Source organism: Tauraco erythrolophus, chromosome 7, assembly GCF_009769465.1.
Source record: "Tauraco erythrolophus isolate bTauEry1 chromosome 7, bTauEry1.pri, whole genome shotgun sequence".
Taxonomy (NCBI): Eukaryota; Metazoa; Chordata; class Aves; order Musophagiformes; family Musophagidae; genus Tauraco; species Tauraco erythrolophus.
The window spans coordinates 32,413,487-32,432,210 of record NC_141471.1 but is presented as its reverse complement, the minus strand read 5'-3'; the positions used below and the strand labels follow the sequence as shown (position 1 = coordinate 32,432,210).

Genomic DNA, 18,724 nt, shown 5'->3' with positions numbered 1-18,724 from the left:
TTTTTTTTTTTTTTTTTCCCCCCCCCCTCCCTTAAATATACTAAAACAGAGGCAAATGGGAGAAAGGACTTGAAGTTCTTGGCTCAGTCTTGTATTCCATGGAACATGCTTACTTAAGATCTGTGATTTTGTCACTGGCACTCATTTTTACTATGAGCCTTACCCCGTGCCCGCTTTAAGGAGTAACTGGCAATTAATGATGAAATAGTATCTGAGATGTACATTATGGAAGGGCTAGTAGAAAGCAAAAAGTGGCTGGGTAATTCCAAAAGCCAGTTTCTAGGCTGTTTTAGATTTTTCTGTTATGGTGAACAGAAAAGTCCCTTAAGGCATGCATTAAGAGTGTCCTGTTTTCAGTCACGGCAGTGATGATGGACCCCAGAAGCAGCCCTTTTGCCCTTCAGGAGTGGAGGGAGTTGAGTTGGTTGAGGAGCTGAACATGTTTCTACAGGCCATGGTCCTCCTGGAATCGAAGTTTGGAACTGAGCACAGTATTGTTGACCCGGTTTTGTAGAACTGGAAGTCATTTTTTTTCCCCATACCATCTGAAAGCTCCTCTTTCCTTGCAGTGAGGACTTGACGAGGCATAATGAGGTGGTTTGAGTGTTAAGGTCAGTGTATAGGGGATGCACCTTCATATTTGTTTTTTTCCTCCATTGTATATTCCTTTCTCTTCTCTACTCTTTTTGCAGAGCAACTGAGGATTTCAGTGGCATGGGGGATTCCTGGAAATCTAAGTTTGTTAGCATTGTTGGCTGAATGCTAAGTAATTTGATTTGCAGAGTTTTTGACAAAGCTTTGCTTCCTAGTTTGGGTATGTGGCCTGGTAGGAATCCTGACAGAAAACTTAATAAACTCTGAAATCCAGAGAGAAAAACACTTTAAAAAAGGGAGACTGGAATTCTAAGACTTATTATAGTCAGTGGATAGAGGAGAAATAAGTGGGGTTTTTTTTTCTAATTCTTTTTGTGATAAAACCAATGGTTTATTAATGTAGTGTTTCTAGTTTCTCTTAATTGTAAGACCTGCTTTGTGTCTGATTGAGAGGACTGTGAATCTTGCCTGAGCACATACCAGCAAAAGGTGTGCACAGATGTGAGTTTCCTGGAATAGGTTGAACTCTTAGAGGATTGGTGGAAGAGTTCTCTACCTGACATCCTGTGTATTTTAACTGTATGCTGTAGTGTGTTCTTAAAGTAATTTATTTCTATATAGAGAGGTCAAATCACTGTTTGTATCTGTTTAGTAGTGCTGATCTTTATTTTGATTGCCAGCATGTACATTTGAGTAATGTTCTACTTCAAGATTCTTTTTTTTTTTCCTACATGGTAGTGTTATCCCTGTTACTGCTTTCTTCCTCATGTTCTTATATATAGGTTTCTCACTGCCTGACCTTCCTGGAGTACTCAAAGAGCACTAAAAGTGCAAAGAAATGCATTTAAATTAAACACTACTGAAAAAGATAACATAAATTAGTAGTTTCTTCTACAGAAATTAAGATATCTGTATAAGATACAGGGGATCTCAAAATATTTACCTTAACAAATGGCACACATCATGTAACACAAATATGCATTGATGGCTTTTGTCTTCAGCATCTATATAATGTTCTTGATTTCTTATAGCTACATTATTATCTATATAAAACAGGAAAACGCAGCTATAAAAGGTTTAACTGTGAAAGCTAAAGGATGCAGGGAGCAGGGACCTTTCCTTATTTAGGACTCCTCTGCAGCAGAACTTAATAGGAAACTAAAAAAAGGGAGCCTCTGTAAGGTTCCTTTTGCCAAGATTTTCCCTGTAATGTTTCTGCATAATCCTGCATCACATAATCCTGAGGCTAGCCATCCTCAGACCCCTGCCTACCTCCCCATTACTGTTCCCAGATTAAACTTGGCAAATTAGTTCAACTAGATCTCCCCAGTCTTCCCTTTCCAAACTTGCATTTGGAGACTTTTCCAATATAATGATGTAGCTTTAAACTCTGTTGTATCTTCCCTGATAACTCTGCTGGCTTACACACACCCTACATCTTCTTTCCTGTGAACTGCCATGCCCATAGTAAATTTTTGCATTGCTGTCATCTCATTCAGGTCATGTACCTTTTCTTGCAACCCTGTTCTTAGGCAGTAGAGCCTGGGTGTCTGGTAAAGGGGAAGGGATATCAGAGGTAGGGTATCAGATCTATCATTTAGATCTGAAGTTGAAGAAGGGAAAGTCTGTGGGAAAACATCCATTTTCACTGCTTGTGTACTACGTACACAGCAAACCCTATGGACAGTGGTCAGCTAAAGGTATTGCACATGAATAGATTGATCAGTTTAGAGTGTGCAGCAGTTCCTACCTCGCTAGTGATAGCGATTCTAATGGTAAGCTGCTTATCACAATTATTCATATTAAATAATTGAGATAATCTGTAGCTGTACAGCATTCAACAATGTTCGCTTTTGCACGTAATGAAGCTAATGTAATTAAGAATACAGAAAGTAATACTTTATGAAATCGTAGTAGAAAATTTTGATTCTGTTAAATCAATTATGCAAATATAAAAACATTTTCTTTAAAAGCTAATCAGTTGTCAAGAATATGAGAAAAATATACCTATCTGAAGAAATAAAACTGTCTTCAGTACAATCTAATCAACTGCCAGAAATGAAACATCTCTAATTTGATTAAAATGTCTCTGGTGACCATAGTTATTTTCTCTTGTTGTAAATCAGAGGACTGAGGTTCTCAATAGCTTTTCTTACTGAATATTGCTTTTAGCTTTTGTAGTTACTGCCCTTGTTCTGGATCTGATGCTGATTCACTGATGTTTGAGGGCTGATGTGCCTTGTGCTTGGCCAACATTATCCGCATTAATGTTGCTTTTTCCATCCCAGTCTCCATGCTCCTATTAGTTTTTGTTATTTGTTCAGTCAGTGTTTCTAGATCTTACTCTTCCAACTTACCATTATGTTTTATTCTGACTTGCGGAGATAAAGAAGCATAGAAATCTCTTCTGGTTCAAATTTTTAAAAGACAAGGCAGCTACCAAGTAGTCTGTTACTGTATCGATAGCCTTACTTGCTCATAATATAGGCACATATGCTCAAATCAATCACCAAGAAGAGCCTGAAAGCAATGAAAGCATGCACTGGGACTAAGATGTCTTTCTTCCTGAATTTCTATATCCAGGAATGATACTCATATATGTAAGATAGAAGAAAAAAAAAAAAAAGGTGTTATCTATCACTGGGTTAGTGTATCTTTTTTCATATGCTTCTGTTCCTAGCTACTCTATTTCGTTTTTTTTTCTTCCCCACTCATGACATCTTACTCCTTTTTTCTCTCCTCTCCTCTCCCAGTTGCCAGTATCTTCCTCCTTAGCACTCGTTCCATTACTGTGTCAGTCTCTTCTATTCTGAATTTTTCCTTTGGTCTTTTTGTAATTTGACCCTTGTAAATGACTCATTGCTAGGCATATAAAGAGACTCTGCTTATATGGTCTAAGATTAGCTTTTTAGACTAAACTTGTCATCTAGGCAACCTCTGTAATCAATAGCGAAAGATAAATACCACAAGAAGGCAATTCATCACATTTTAAGATTATGTTGAAACTGGAGGGATTAATTGCTGTCTGGGCCACCTGTCTCTTTCTGCTGATTAAAGAGAGAGAGCCCTAGGTGACAGTCTTGGATGAGGTACCTGACTTTGAGATGGCTAAAATTAGATGAAAAGTATTCTAGCTGTTGTGCAAGAAGTGGCGTTGATAATGCATTGCCTTTGTATGGTCTGTCCTACAGAGGTAGAAACTGCATGAAATTGGAATGAGATGGCACCCACAGTTAGATGTTTTTTTTTTTCCTTAAGTGATTTGCAGTGGTGCCAACAGTTATATTTGATTTTCAGTAGTGACTTCAGAAATGTTGTGACATTCTAGAAATCAAACTCCTACTGTTAGAATAGTTAATATTTATATAGCTCTCCTGTGAATTTCTCACCAAACTGCAGAATCCATTTTATCTTTGACATGGAGAGTTAGAAGCTTCAGAACATTTCTGACAAGGCCGTGTAGCACCGTACAACACCATAATTGGATACGAACCCAGTTATCTGAATCTGATTTTAAAATCATAGGGAACTAATTTTACTGATAGATGGTATTTACTATTGCAGTGGTGGTTACTAAAACAGGAACATCCTCACACAAGGTGTCCAGATAAAATTTAATCATAAAAAATTGATAATTTTTGATTATCAGTGCTGCATATAAGCATTTTGAATTACAAAAATAAAATTTGGAAAGACATATAAAACTGTTTATGAACAAATACTGTATGGAAAGATTTTGAGCAAAACTGCCTATACGGAAAATATTTATCAGTTACAATTATTCCCATAGGAAAACTGGTATTTATGCTTCTAATGTTTGATCTTCTTTTAACAGTGCATTGAATCAACACATTGGGAAGAGTTCATAGCATCAAAAACTTAATCTGCATAGAGTTGATGTCATCTCTCCAGTCTCCAAGCACTGTGAACTGAAGCTACAAATCTTTATGGAGTTTATATCACCTGGAACAAAGGGAATGTTTTTCTGATATTTAACGAGGACCCTTACTGCCAATATGACGAGCCAGGAGAAGTGGGTTAACCTTAGTCCTGGAGAGTTCTCTCAGCTTCAGAAATATGCAGAATGTAAGTAATTTTAAAAATTTTATTTAATGGCTAATTAAAAATTAAGAATATTTTGAATGCAGAATATAATATAATAACATTATTGATATTTTTCACTGTCAAGTACTAGATTAAATTATGGTTTTTAATCTGAAACATGTTCTTTGGACTAAAAAAAAAATCCATTGGGGTTGTAAATTTTTTTTTTTAACTGAACAATTATCCAGTATGATGCCATGTAGACTAGCTATAGGTTATGTGACTATGGGTATTTGGAGAGCCTATTTTTATGGCTTTCCTGCGTTAATTTCATCGTAACAATTTGTAGGCCACTAGAGTGGGGTTTGTAGTTAAAAGGGTGACTTGCCTAGTCATGGAGGAAACATAGAGATTCCAGGAGAAACACATCTAAGTGTTCAATATGAAGATGTTTCTAATACTATAAACAGTGTGGAGGTGAAGTTGTCCTGTGAAAGAGGAGGAAACAAAAATCTCTCTAGGCTGAAGATGCAGTTCTTTAGTTATTGCTCAGGCAAAACTTCCTTTAAGTTTCCTGAACAACTTTAATGGCTCAGAATTGTGTGCTTAGAGGATAGATACTGAACATAAAAAGTTAGATTTAGGAAGCAGTTTATGAAGCCTGGTGGGAACTGAACTGGAAAAGGTCAAGAACATTTAGGAAGTTTTCCTGTATGATAAGTAGTCTAAATTTGTGTTTTTAAAAACGGAGCAAATATGGTATGATTTATGAATGTTGTTGATTTATTGCTAAAGGAAACATTTGCATATAAGGTAAAATGAAGACTGGTGATTGGTGGTTTTTTTTATGTTTATGACATCACAACATGTACTTAATTATATTTCAGTGTAGTCATCTAACAGAATAATGATAAAGTGATTATTAGAATTAACTTTTATTGTACATTCCACTGGAATGTGATAGAGATTCATAATATTTTCATGGTATCGAGCTAAGCCATGAGTGGTTACTTTACATAATGCAATGTAATTGAACCCAAAAAAAGAAAAAAATTGGGTAGAAATATTTACATGATGCTTTCTGGAACAGGTATATTTGAGTGTCACAGTTTTCTACAACAATTGCTATGTAGTTCGAAGTATTCTGTTTATTAAAAAAGTATGTTTCCGCTGCATGCCACCTTCTTGTCTCAAAGTATAAGCTATAGAGAGATGATAGAAGCTTCTTACATATACTGCTTGAAATTCTTAATGATGTTACCAAGCAAGGCATTTCTCATTTCATAGTGAAATATAAGACATTGACACCTGTCTGGTATTTAATCAGTTAGGACCTCCTCCTTAAAAGAAGGCCTTAAAAATCTGGTATGAGTCTGAAAAATGAAAATATCCATGCTTTTTAGTAGTTCTTTTGTATGTAAGTAACACACAGAAACATTAAGTTATGGGAAACGATGCAGTTAGATGGAGCTTAAAAAGAACACATCCAAATTTTATGTTGGTTTGCAAAGAAAATTTTGTATTTCACATGCTTGATATGAATACGCTTATTTCTTTTAAATTATATGACCAAATAGTAAATATAGTATAGTGATTTTTTTTAAAAAAATTACTTCTTCCTGGGAAAATATTTTAAAAATAATTCTTGATGAATTTTTTCAATACCAGAAATTGAAAACTTCTAATACAGACAGGTGGAGCCGTTAGGTTTCTTTCTATGCATTCTTATAATTTAAACCTTCAGTGTACCATCTGCCAAAATATTTGTTGTCTGCCATATGGAAGAAATGACACTTAGTATATTCCTATTCTTTCTGCTTCCCTTTGCTTCTCCAGCACTTCTCAAACACACCATAGTTCAGAGCCATTGCTTTGACAAATCTATTGGTATCAGGATAAAGTATTTGGTGAAATTGGTTATATTTGTTTGTGTTCAGGTTTCTGTGTGTACATATAAGACAGATATGATGTCTTTCAAGCTTTCTCTGCTTTTCTGGAATAGAAGGACGTTAGTTGTTCAAAAATGTGAAATGTGATGCATCTTTGTAGAAATAGTTCAATTTCTGAGGCAATTAGAAAAAAAAATGTTAGTGGTATATGGACTTGATATATAATGCCTAGAGAATATAACTCAGGCATGGGCCTTATTTTGAATTTCTGAGCTGTCCAATTTAAATTTGCTATATGACTGAACAGCAGTATCTTTAAACATGTGATTTAAGACTTCAAAATGCAATTAAAAATATTTAATTGGATAAAACATTTTTGAATTTCATATGTTTTTCTAATATGCAGAGAAAAGAAATGTGAAAGTAGATGCCTTTACTCATTACTATATAATAATTATATGGAATTTTTTTAAAGTTTGAGTATCCAATTGCTTTGATATTTCATTTTCTTTGTTTTTGTGGAACATGGCAAGACAGTGAACTGAAAATCACCAAGTTTCTTGTAGAGTTTGGCTGACTTCTCCAGCATGTGACTTGAGGTGCCAGTGGGTTTCCTTCTGGAAGGAGAGATGATTTGAGTATCAGAAGGCAACACGGTAGGGAGGTTTTACTTTGTGGCAGTTGCCTGCCAAGCTGAAAGTGGTGGTGATGAGCCCCCAGCCTTGCATCGTGCTAAAGAGTAGGTTTCACTTAAGGACTCCGGAATACAATAGGGAATTTATAGCGAAGTGATTTGTTTTCCACTCACCTGCTGATATATTGGGGTGTCATTTGCTCTGCCTTGCATTCAGCTTGGTGTAGAGACTTTACTTAATAAATCTTACCTAAATATACGTGATTTTAACTATGGAAATTCTTAACAAGTACACTTTCTTAAATTTACAAAGTACAATATTTATAATCCTTATTTTAGTTTCAATCAGGCCTAAAGTGAGTACTGGAACAAACAGTATAGTCTCCCAAATATCTGTCTACCTTGGATGTCAGTGACTTTGGATCATACTCTTAGTGGCTGATAGTCACGTCTACTTAATGAAGTAACTGGAATCAGAATTACTTTAGTACAACTCTGGTGGGTTGACCTTGGCTGGACACCAGTTGCCCACCAAGCTGCTCTATGACTCCTCACTCTCTTCCCCTGCTTCAGTGTGGAGTCCCACCTATGAGAGACAGTCCTCCATGAACTTCTCCAACATAGTGTTCTCTACTACACATAGTGGGCTGCAGTTCTTCATGAACTCCTCCAGCGTGGGTCCCTTCCACGGGGTGCAGTCACACCGTGGTTCAGGAACAGGGTGGTCCAGCGTGGGTCCCCCATGAGGTCAGAAGTCCTGCAAGCAAACCTGCTGCAGCGTGGGATTCTCCTTCCACAGGGCCAGGATCCTGCCAGGAGCCTGCTCCAGCATGGACTTCCTACAGGGTCACAATCTCCTTCAGACATCCGCCTTACTCCAGCATGGGGTCCTGCATGGGCTGCAGGTGGATCTCTGCTCCATCGCTAACCTCCATGGGGTGCAGGGGGACAGCCTGCCTCACTATGGTCTTCACCATGGGCTGCAAGGCAATGTCTGCTCTGGCACCTGAAGCACCTTCTCCCCCTCCTTCATTGATCTTAGTGTCTGCAGAGTTAGTTCTCTTGCACGTTCTCATTCCTCTCTCTTGGCTGCTGTTACACAGCAGGCTTTCCCCGCCCCCTTCTTAAATATGTTATCCTAGAGGTGCTACTACCGTTGCTGATGGGCTCAGCTTTGGCCAGTGGCAAGTCAGCTGATGCTGACTCTATCAGACATGGGGGGGAGCTTCAAGCACCTTCTCAAAGAAGCCACCTCTGTAGCACCTCTGTTACCAAAACCTTGCCGTGCAAACCCAGTACAACAACAGGCTGAAATATGAAAAGAACAATTCTTTTAAGTTCATTATGCAACCATATGTTGGATTATTTTCTAATCTGAGTCAATTTATGCAGGTATTTGATAGTTCAGATGTGCATAAGACTGAAAAAAGTAGTACAGCAGTTCAAAGAACAAGACCTACAGAAAGAGTTTTTTCTGATATATTAGCATACACACATTTTGATGTGCAAATGAAAAATGATAATACTGAATGGTGAAGACTTAATTAAAAGAAAACGTGAAATCTTTAAGCAAACTGTTAGAGAGGAGTGTACTAGACTGACCTGAGCTCAGTGGGTAGAATTCAGGGTTCACAGTTACACCTCTATGTCATATTGCCATGCTCAAATACTAAGTGTTGATGATTTGCACCACCTACTATCGTTGATGCAAAACAGGTACCTTTAGCAGGTGAGCGCAAAGAGGGGGGTGTGCTGAGGTGCCTTGTGCTAACCAGTAGGGAGCTTTAAGCACAGGGTGTGTTTCAATTTTTGCTTCTCTTTGGAGCCTAAGTAAATTTGGTTAGGAAAGTCATTTGTTTTCAGGAGAGGAGTCAGTGTTCTGCATTGCATGTGCCAGAAAATATTCTCTTTAAAATGCATTTGCTGGTGTTTTGCGTATTTGCTTGGCAGTCAGAAAAAGCCCACAGAGTTCCCTTCTCAAGCCTAGTCCCCTCAACCTAAGCTGGCTATGGAGTGAGATAGTGTTTTGCTTGTGTGACACCCTCAGACGCTGCCCTCCATACAAGCATACATCACCTTTCAGGTCTGATAACCTCAGTTTTGATCCAGTATTGGGAAGGGGTGGTAAGCCAGACTATTCTACTGTATAGCAGACAAGGCACACTTAGAGGAATGGGAGATTTGGGGTTGAGTTTTTTGAGGCTGGAGCTCAGTTCGAACCCATATCCTCAGACTTCCCCCTAACCAGAAGGCAAGCCTGTCTCACTTGCACCTGTTTTATGAAGATGACTGTTGTTGCCAGACTTTGTTGAAATCCATCACGTCTGCAAATATTATGGTTTCTGAGGACAGCAGAAGAGTGGGTCCACCCAGGTTCTAAGAGACAAATTAAGTGTCGTCTTATCGTTAGACTGCAGAAGAACTCAGAAGTCATCTAGATGAGCTGCTTCTCTTCTGCATTAATTGACTTTAGTCATGTAAAGGAATTTTCAAACCATATTGAGACATAGGCTGCACAGATAATAAAGTACTTCCAGAGTTAGGTTATATGTGCAGAACTGTAGCTGGTCGAGTGCGGACATTATAAATTTAACTGTCCTGGATGTAGAGATCTGAATTTAGCCTAAAGCCTCTTTTTAGTCATGGAAGTCACTATATAAAGCCCATTAAACTCCTCACATGAATTCTAGTGCTCTGACAGGGACATGTTCTTTCCACTTTCTGACTGAAAGACACTTTGCAGTGCAGTGTAGTTCCACTTTTAATTAACATTCTGTCAGCTTGATGCCTATCTACTCTTGCACGTACAATTAAACAAACAAGGCCTGCTCCTATCTCTGGTTGTGGGTACTGTCCTCAGTATCACATTGAGAAGTTCTTACTACATCTTGTCTGCCTGTTGTCTTCATCACATATTTATAGTATGATTCTCAGCTTTATCCAAGTGTATTGTCTGGTGAACACAAACCCTGAATGTAAAATTTCTTTCCTGAATACATACCAGCTTTTCCTAATTTCCATAAATGTAACTGAACAGCAAAGAAGAATAAGTTCTCCAGCACTTGTTCCTAATCACAAAACATTTCCCTCTAAGCAACACTCAGAACTTAATGGTAAGTAAATGTCTTCCAGTGAATAAATCCAGGGAATATCCATAATTTTGTTTTACTGAATTATTTTTGAGCTCAGTTCAACTTTATATTTCCAATTTAAGACCTTTCTTCATCTGCTCACCACACTTAAATAATTTGAGGCTTCAAATGAATTTTTTGAAACACTTTAAATATTTCTTTAAAAAGAAGAGAAGTGTATTTCTAGAATTCAAAGAGCGTATTACCTAATAGTTGGCCTTTTGCAGTTAAGATGCATATGCGTGGGTTTTGAAAGTATAATTATTTCCAAAGGCAGTTCCTCTGTGTCCTCCTTGATGATCAAATTAAAAATCTACTCTCCCTTCTTGTTCTGAAGAGAAAACAGTAGAAAATATTTTGCATTAGATCTTTGCCTGGTGTTAAAATGCCTCAGAAGAATACATGAAAAGAAAGAGAGCCGAGATAACCGGTGTGCTCCTTGTCTAATAGTAATAATAACACTACCAACAATAATGTAGCCCACACTAAATCCTGAAGATTCTAGGGAAATACATACACTCAAGAGAAGAAAGTTGTGTGAGTTTTTGTTTCTCCTTTAGATTCCCTCATCACATTTAATGAAATACAACAAAGGCAAGTGTATAGTCTTGCATTTGGGTAAGAACAACCCCATGTACCAGTACAAATTGGGGACTGAACTGTTGGAGAGCAGCACAGAGGAAAGGGACCTGGGGGTCCTGGTGGACAGCAGGATGACCATGAGCCAGCAATGTGCCCTTGTGGCCAAGAAGGCCAATGGCATCCTGGGGTGTATTAGAAGGGGAGTGGTTAGTAGGTCGAGAGAGGTTCTCCTCCTCCTCTACTCTGCCCTGGTGAGGCCGCATCTGGAATATTGTGTCCAGTTCTGGGCCCCTCAGTTCAAGAAGGACAGGGAACTGCTTGAGAGAGTGCAGCGCAGGGCCGCAAAGATCATTAAGGGAGTGGAGCATCTCCCTTATGAGGAAAGGCTGAGGCAGCTGGGTCTCTTTAGCTTGGAGAAGAGGACACTCAGGGGGGACCTCATTGGTGTTTATAAATATGTAAAGAGTGACTGTCATGAGGACGGAGCCAGGCTCTTCTCACTGGCATCCAATGATAGGACAAGGAGAAATGGATATAAGCTGGAACATAGGAGGTTCCGCTTAAACATGAGGAAGAACTTCTTCCCAGTAAGGGTAACAGAACACTGGAACAGGCTGCCCAGAGAGGTTGTGGAGTCTCCTTCTCTGGAGATGTTCGAAACCCGCCTGGACGCGTTCTTGTGTGATCTAATCTAGGTGGTCCTGCTCAGGCAGGGGGATTGGACTAGATTCTTTGAGGTCCCTTCCAATCCCTAACATTCTGTGATTCTGTGATCAGTGCTGGCTGTGGGAAAGAAAGGTGAAAAGGTGCTGGGTTTTTTCTGCATAAGTGTCACTGCATAGAGTAAGGTACATACAGGACTTCTCAAGCAGAAACTGTTTCTTCTCAACTGTGTAGTACCAGGTGTATGCATAGTTCTGTACTACTCCTAACAGCAGCCTGAATTGTAAGGACGTTGAGAGAGAAACTATATACATAGCTTTATTGTGATTATTACCTGTATGGTAAGTTTGATTAGCTTGGACAAGGTATTTGTATCCTTTTTATTAAATGAATTTAGTATCTCCTTTTTATTAAATAAAGTTTTATGGCTATTGTAGTCTGAATTATAGGTTGAGGGGAATTTAGAGGATCCTTCTTGAAAAAGCAAATGAGAAAATATTGAAGGGATTGGAAGCAGTTAAAGCAAGAGTTTTTCATGATTCAGCTAGGCTTTAAAAGAAACGAGGTGTGCCCTTCCCTTACTAGGCGGAGAGAGGTGGAGCAAAAGGCCTCTGAGCTCTGGCAGCATGTGCACTCTGGGGAAATAGCTTGGTTTTGTGTTGTCCTTTTGAGTTTGTCAACAAAATGTGCCCTGAGGAAAAAGCCTGAAAAAGACTTTGCAAAACTTTTGGCAGTGATTTTTTTCCCAGGCTGGTGGAGGAGAACTTGGGCAGACTGTCACAGCCTGAAGATAGAAATAGATGTTGGAGTGCTACTGAAATGGCTGTGAGAACAGGAACAGCATCAGCAGCTGCAGCATCTTTTGATGTAACATCAATAGCTACTGCAAGAACTAGACAGTGTAAGAATTTTATAGGGGAACAAGAAGGAGCAACTTCTGAGAAAGATCTCTGAAGAGAAACAGGAAGGTCGGCAGAAGTTTTGGTCCAGAATTAAGTTGCCAGAGACTCTTGGGTGGGTTTGATTCTGTGGCCCTCACAGATGGAAAAGATTTTCTTTTACAATGGGTATAAATGATAACCTGCAGGGGAATTTCATACATGTGGCAGCTGGTCACCAGCAGCTGTGGGCATTACGCAATCCCTCAGAGGGTCCCAGGCTTCTAGTGGCACATGAAATTGTTCTGATTCTAATGAGGGAGTGGGCCTCCTCAAAAAAATAGTTTGCTAAAACCAGCTATTTTTGGCTGTTAGGAAAGCGGAGAGAAAAAATTGCGGGTGATTACTGAGAATAGTTTTACTTCAAGTATTGGATTTTAGAGTATTGTGCTACTCTTAATAAAGATTGAGGAAATTAAATTCTCATGAAGATTTGTCAGAGCCTGTCAGACTGGCTGAAAGATGGAGTCTGCCAGCACTGTCTGTATGATATCCCATGCACTTGGAGAACTTCATGGAGAAGGGTAATGGGTTTAGTGAGAGATCCTCTCTTTGCATGCAAGGCCTGTTGGGAATGGAGTGGCCAGAAAAATGGGCCAGTTAGTGATTTGTGGAGTCTGAATCCTAATTCTGAGTCTGTGACTGGACACAAAACTTAAGAGAAACTGGAGTCCCACTCAAGGGTGTTTAGTGAGGTACTTGCTTTAGTTCTTTTGAGAGGTGAACTGTGAGCTCTGCTTATTGATGCAACACTTTTTTTTTTTCTTAAGATCTGTGAATTTAAATCGTTGGTGTGCATTCATCTGTTGTACCGATTTAGAGAAAATGGGATAGAAATATTATATCTAATAGTTTTAGGCTCTAGTCGGATTTATTCTTTAAAAAAAGCTGAACTCTCTCCAAAGGAAGACTGTTATATATGGTCTGCACTAATGAGGATATTAGATCCAACCTTATGACTTGTGTTAGACTGAAATCCAGAATAGAAAAGATACAAAGCTGTGAATTTATTTTTCATTTAGCCAGTCACAGTTGGGACTTAGTCTCTGAAGGTTGTTTCATAGATGAAGTTGTGGGGATGGAAAGCTGGACACCAATGTCAGCTCCAGAAGTATTAGTGGATTTCTTTCTTTTCTCTCATCAGGAATTCTGTGTTAGGTCTTGAAGAGAATGTGAGTTAAGCTTGATAAGCCAAGCATTTCTGAAGGAATAAAGCTGATAAACATACAGTAATGGATCTCTGAGGTGGGCTTTCTAATGACTTAAAAAGCTTAGTGTTTCTGCCATGATATATGCCTATCTATGACTGGCAGATGTATTTTTACTAAACAGGAGCCAGTCAATTCTCCAGTTAATCTATCTAGGGTAAGCAGTGCCATATTGATTCTGTCCACAACTGTAAGGAGGAACCTTCTCGTGGCAGTCAGATGGGATACTCAGCTGTATGCAGAACTGGTTTCGTAGGTTTCTAGGTTGGAAAAGACCTTAGAGATCATCCAGTCCAACCGTTCCTAATCCCCATTAAACCATATCCCTAAGCAGTTCATGCACCCTTGTCTTAAACACATCCAAGGATGGGGACTCAACCACCTCCCTGGGCAGCTTATTCCAGTGGCTGACAACCCTTTCAGAGAAGAAATACCTTCTAACATCCAAACTGAATCTCCCCTGACTAAGCTTATACCCATTTCCTCTTGTTCTGTCACCCATCACTAATGTAAAGAGCCATTCCCCTACCTCCCCACCATCCCTTCTCAAGTATTTGTAGGCTGTAATCAGGTCTCCCCTCAGCCTCCTCTTCTCCAGGCTAAACAGCCCCAACTCCCTCAGCCGCTCCTCATAAGTTTTATTTTCCAGCCCCTTGACCAGTTTAGTTGCCCTTCTCTGGACTCGCTCCAGGAGCTCAATATCTCTCTTAAAGCGAGGGGCCCAAAACTGGACACAATATTCCAGGTTCGGCCTCACCAGTGCCGAGTACAGGGGCAGGATCACTTCCCTATTCCTGCTGGTCACACTATTCTTGATACACGCCAGTATCCCATTGGCCTTTTTGGCCACTTGGGCACACTGCTGGCTCATATCAAGCTGATAGTCAACCAACACCCCCAGGTCCTTCTCCGCCAGGCAGCTCTCCAGCCACTCTTCCCCGAGCCTATAGCAATGCTTGGGGGTTTTTGTACCCCAAGTGAAGGACTCTGCGCTTGGCCTTATTAAAGCTCATGCCATTGGCCTCAGCCCAACGATCCAGTCTGTTCGAATCCCTCTGAAGGGCCTCCCTACCCTCGAGCAGATTGACACAGCCTCCCAGCTTGGTGTCGTCTGCAACCTTACTGAGGGTACATTCAATCCCCTCATCCAGGTCATTGATAAAGATGTTAAACAGAACCAGACCCAGTACTGAGCCCTGGGGAACCCCACTGGTGACCGGCCTCCAGCCGGATTTAGCCCCATTTACCACCACTCTTTGGGCCCGGCCATCCAGCCAGTTTTTAACCCAAAGGAGGGTGTGCCTATCCAGGCCAGCAGTTATCAGTTTCTCAACCAGAACACTATGAGAAACTGTATCAAAGGCTTTACTGAGGTCAAGAAAAACTACATCCACAGCCCTTCCTTCGTCAACCAGGCGGGTCACCCTGTCATAGAAGGTGATCAGGTTTGATTGGCCAGATCTGCCTTTCATAAACCCATGTTGACTGGGCCTGATCACCTGGTTAACCTGTATGTGCTCATTAATAGCACTCAAGATAACCTGTTCCATGACTTTCCTGCTTCCTAACCCATACTGAAGAAGGGTATCCAACTTGTTTAAGGTACAATAGGCTACTTAGGTAAAGGGACAATGCAGAAGAGAGTGCTGCCCTCCTTACTTTGACTAAAGGGTCTATCAAATTATTAAGGAGTTACTTTATTTCATGACAAAGGCAAATGCATTTGAGTCCTTTCAGTCCCCCTCAGGCTACTATATGTTCTAATTTAAAACAATATTTTAGGAACTAATGGCTTTTCTAGAGCTTTATTTGAATTGTGAAGCAGTAATGGCATAAAGTCAAGTCACATTGAGTGACTTTTTGAGTATCTTATTACAGTATTATGTTCATGTCTTAGCTCATTTCAGAGATCCTCCCGTCTTCTGACTGGAAGAAACTTTGTATGCCAGCTGCAGGGAGACATGTTTTAAGAGAGGGAAAGTAATGAATTTATATGCATTTGTGGCTTCAGATGGCAAAATTGGAACATACTCTGCTGTTTATAAGATCCTCTATTTCTCTGCAGAACAGAGGATGCTGCCAGAAATATCTGACTTGTTCAGGAGTTCTGATATGAAGGGATTATAGCCAGTAAAATGTAAGACTGCTGTTTAGTTAGTCAGAGCTCTAACACTATCGATAGTATCAGGGTTAGTGTTAACTCATAGGCCTGCAGGTGGATCCATGATTCTTAATACAGTCAGGCTCCCAAAGGAAGGGAAATAGAAGGAAATTATGAGTAAGTCTTTAGTGGAAAAGTCAATGACTATGCATTTCCATTTTCAAGGATATTGTTCAAGAAGCAAATCTAAAGAGTTCCTACAAAATCCAAAATAGAAACCCTAGTTCTCAAGTTTCTGTGGCTGTGGGATCCATGGTGTGCCGTGGCTGGCAGCAATACCTCCTGTCTTGGAATCCTGAAAGGCAAATGGTGTCATCTCACCTTGGTTTCTGTTTCCTCTGTCAAAAATAATGATTTCTTTATAGAATTGAAGCTGCACAGATACACATTGCTGGTCATTAACACCAGTACTGCAGCATCAGCTGTTACTGGCATTGAACACGTATTGTGGTTATTACAAATCTGACATGCGGTCATAAAATTACTGAGTGCGTATTTATAAACCGTAAAATTAGTAAGCGTTGATTATGCCTTTGTTACATTCCCTGTGTTTCTATGTATCTTCCATATTTCTTTTCCTTTATAGTTTGGTTGTTTCTATGGACATTTGCATGTAAACAGTGAGAAGCTTTTGTTTCTTAAGAGTTCATCTGTTCCTATTGCTTATTCCCTATTGTAAAGATTTGGGGGATACTTCAATTGGTTGCTGTGGAAATGGGCCTGATGTCACAAACAGAGAATTACAGTTCACCAAGCCTTGAAGAAACAAAATGAATGGAGAATGGACTAATTGAGGAGCCATGTGACTGTGGCAGAATCTCAGCTCTTATTAAAAACATGTATTTTTAGCCCTTGTGTTTCTATAGAAGAGCTTGAAAGTGTAATTCAAATGATGACAATCCATGACTCATCAGACAAACTGAAAAAAATATCTTTGAGAGAAAGGATGATCTTTCTTTGCTTTTATGGAATTTGACCTGAAAGAACCATTAGCTTGTGGCTGGTCCCCTCAGTCCAGCCAAGCTTCGGGTGCCTGAAGAGAGAAGGGGAAAGCTGCTCGTGCAACTCATCCTCTGAAAAAATGTACTCTGCTATTAGCATCACTGCCTACACTGTTCTGCCTTTCCTGGATTTCTGAAGAAAGGAGAGCCAAAGCTGCCTTCCTTGTTGCACTTGAGAACAGAAGATAGGTTGCTTTTGATGGTTCAAATTGAGACTTGGAGGCCTCTCTTTTAGAAAGAGTGGGCTTAGGGTGGCCTGATGGTGTCAGAAGTCCTCTCTCCCTGTGCCATTTGTTGAGGTTGAAGGACTCTGGATTGCATTCCTCTCCGTTGTTTTCTGCCAATTAAAAGAAGCAAAAAATTTAAATGTGCTTATAATTATGTATCTTTTCATTGTTTTTTCAAGCACTAAAAATATATTGGTTTTTGTGTGGCTTTGGACGATTTTTAGTGGGTGTTATGGAGTGTCAGTGCATGGTTTTGTTGGCTGCATTGCAAAATGTAATGGCTTTTTGAGGACATTACTGATTGCTAAATTTGTTTTTAGAACTGTCAGATTTTGTGTTGTTTATAATTTTATTAAAACCAGTATGGAATGCTGAGAAAAGAACTTGTGATTAAATTCCAGTATAATATTTTTTTGCATAGTTTCTGAAAACATAAATTGTTGGTTTTATTTTCAACATGAAAGGTTGTAAATAATTTACGTTATTGAGACACTCAAATTAATTGTAGCAGTAATGATAGTTATTGATAATGAATTTATTTTGAGGAATGTATTTCCCAGAATTAACTGGCCTAATAATAGATGTTTTCATTCATGAAGTCATGCTGAATAGCTTTAAAATGCTTTGTTAACTGTTGTTTGTGTTTTTTTTTTAAGTAGAGGACCATTTCTACTTTTAACGTGTCATTCATTATGTCTTAAATTCATTACAGAGATGGGACAGAATCTGGCATCCTTACCTGTATCAGAATAGATTCATTAAAGATTTTGGCAGTCATTACTGATGTCACTGCTTTGCAAGAAAGCTTAGGCTGTATATTGTATAAGAGCCTGTATATTGTAGAGGTTGAAATAAATGGAAGGAAGCACAGAAAATGTTCATTATGAGAGGAGGATGGGAAGACAGTTTATATACTATGTATGTGTCCGAGTGCTTTATTGAACAGAGGCACTTCAGTACTGGATAGGCTCTAAGAGTTTGAGAAATTATTGAAATGGTACTAGAGATGATGAAAGTGGATTGAAGAGATGCAAAGAAAAAGAGTGAGTGGCAAGATAAGTACATTACTCTAGTTTTGAACTTAGGTTACAAATAGATGGTAACTGTACTGTTTTAGCAGCATGAATATAAGAGATTCAGAGTTCCTGGGATGAAGAGGATGAAAGTCCTGAAGGGGACAAAAATATAAAAATAATTGAAAAATAAGCCATGGGAAACCAAAACAAATGGCTTCAAATACAGTCAGAGTCCACAAATTTTTGGTAGACCAACATTCGTGAATCTGTGCTGTTTTTACAACTCAGGTGATGCATTGAGTGTTTTAAGGAAACAGAGAAGAACAGAACTCAGAGATGATTAGGCTTTTAAAGAGTCAGAACAGCAGACAGGAGCCAAAACAGAGGTTGATTTTTGGAAATTCTTATTTGACATTTGGATCTCTGGTCATAAAAAATACTTTTTTAAAAAAAAATATGAAAAACAAATGATGAGACTGAGGGGAATGACCTGAAGCAGAAGAAAAGAGTTAAAGTGGAACCTTAGTGGCTAGCGAGATTTTATCTTGTAACAATGATTTAATTTACTGTAAGATAACTGTTCTGTCTTCTGTAGAGAGTCCTGTAGAAGTTTTTCTATAAATTCTTTATTATTAA

The 18,724-nt window shown here is 39.1% G+C and overlaps 1 protein-coding gene across 8 annotated transcripts in view; it reads left to right on the top strand.

The window, feature by feature from the left end:
- The first annotated feature begins 4,610 nt into the window (after window positions 1-4,610).
- DGKB (diacylglycerol kinase beta) overlaps window positions 4,611-18,724 on the top strand; it is a 331,421-nt gene continuing 317,307 nt past the window's right edge. For all 8 annotated transcript variants that reach the window (XM_086615217.1, XM_086615215.1, XM_086615214.1 and 5 more), the window contains exon 1: window positions 4,611-4,680. In XM_086615217.1, the coding sequence (XP_086471343.1) occupies window positions 4,611-4,680 (70 nt within the window). The remainder of the gene's footprint in view (window positions 4,681-18,724) is intronic.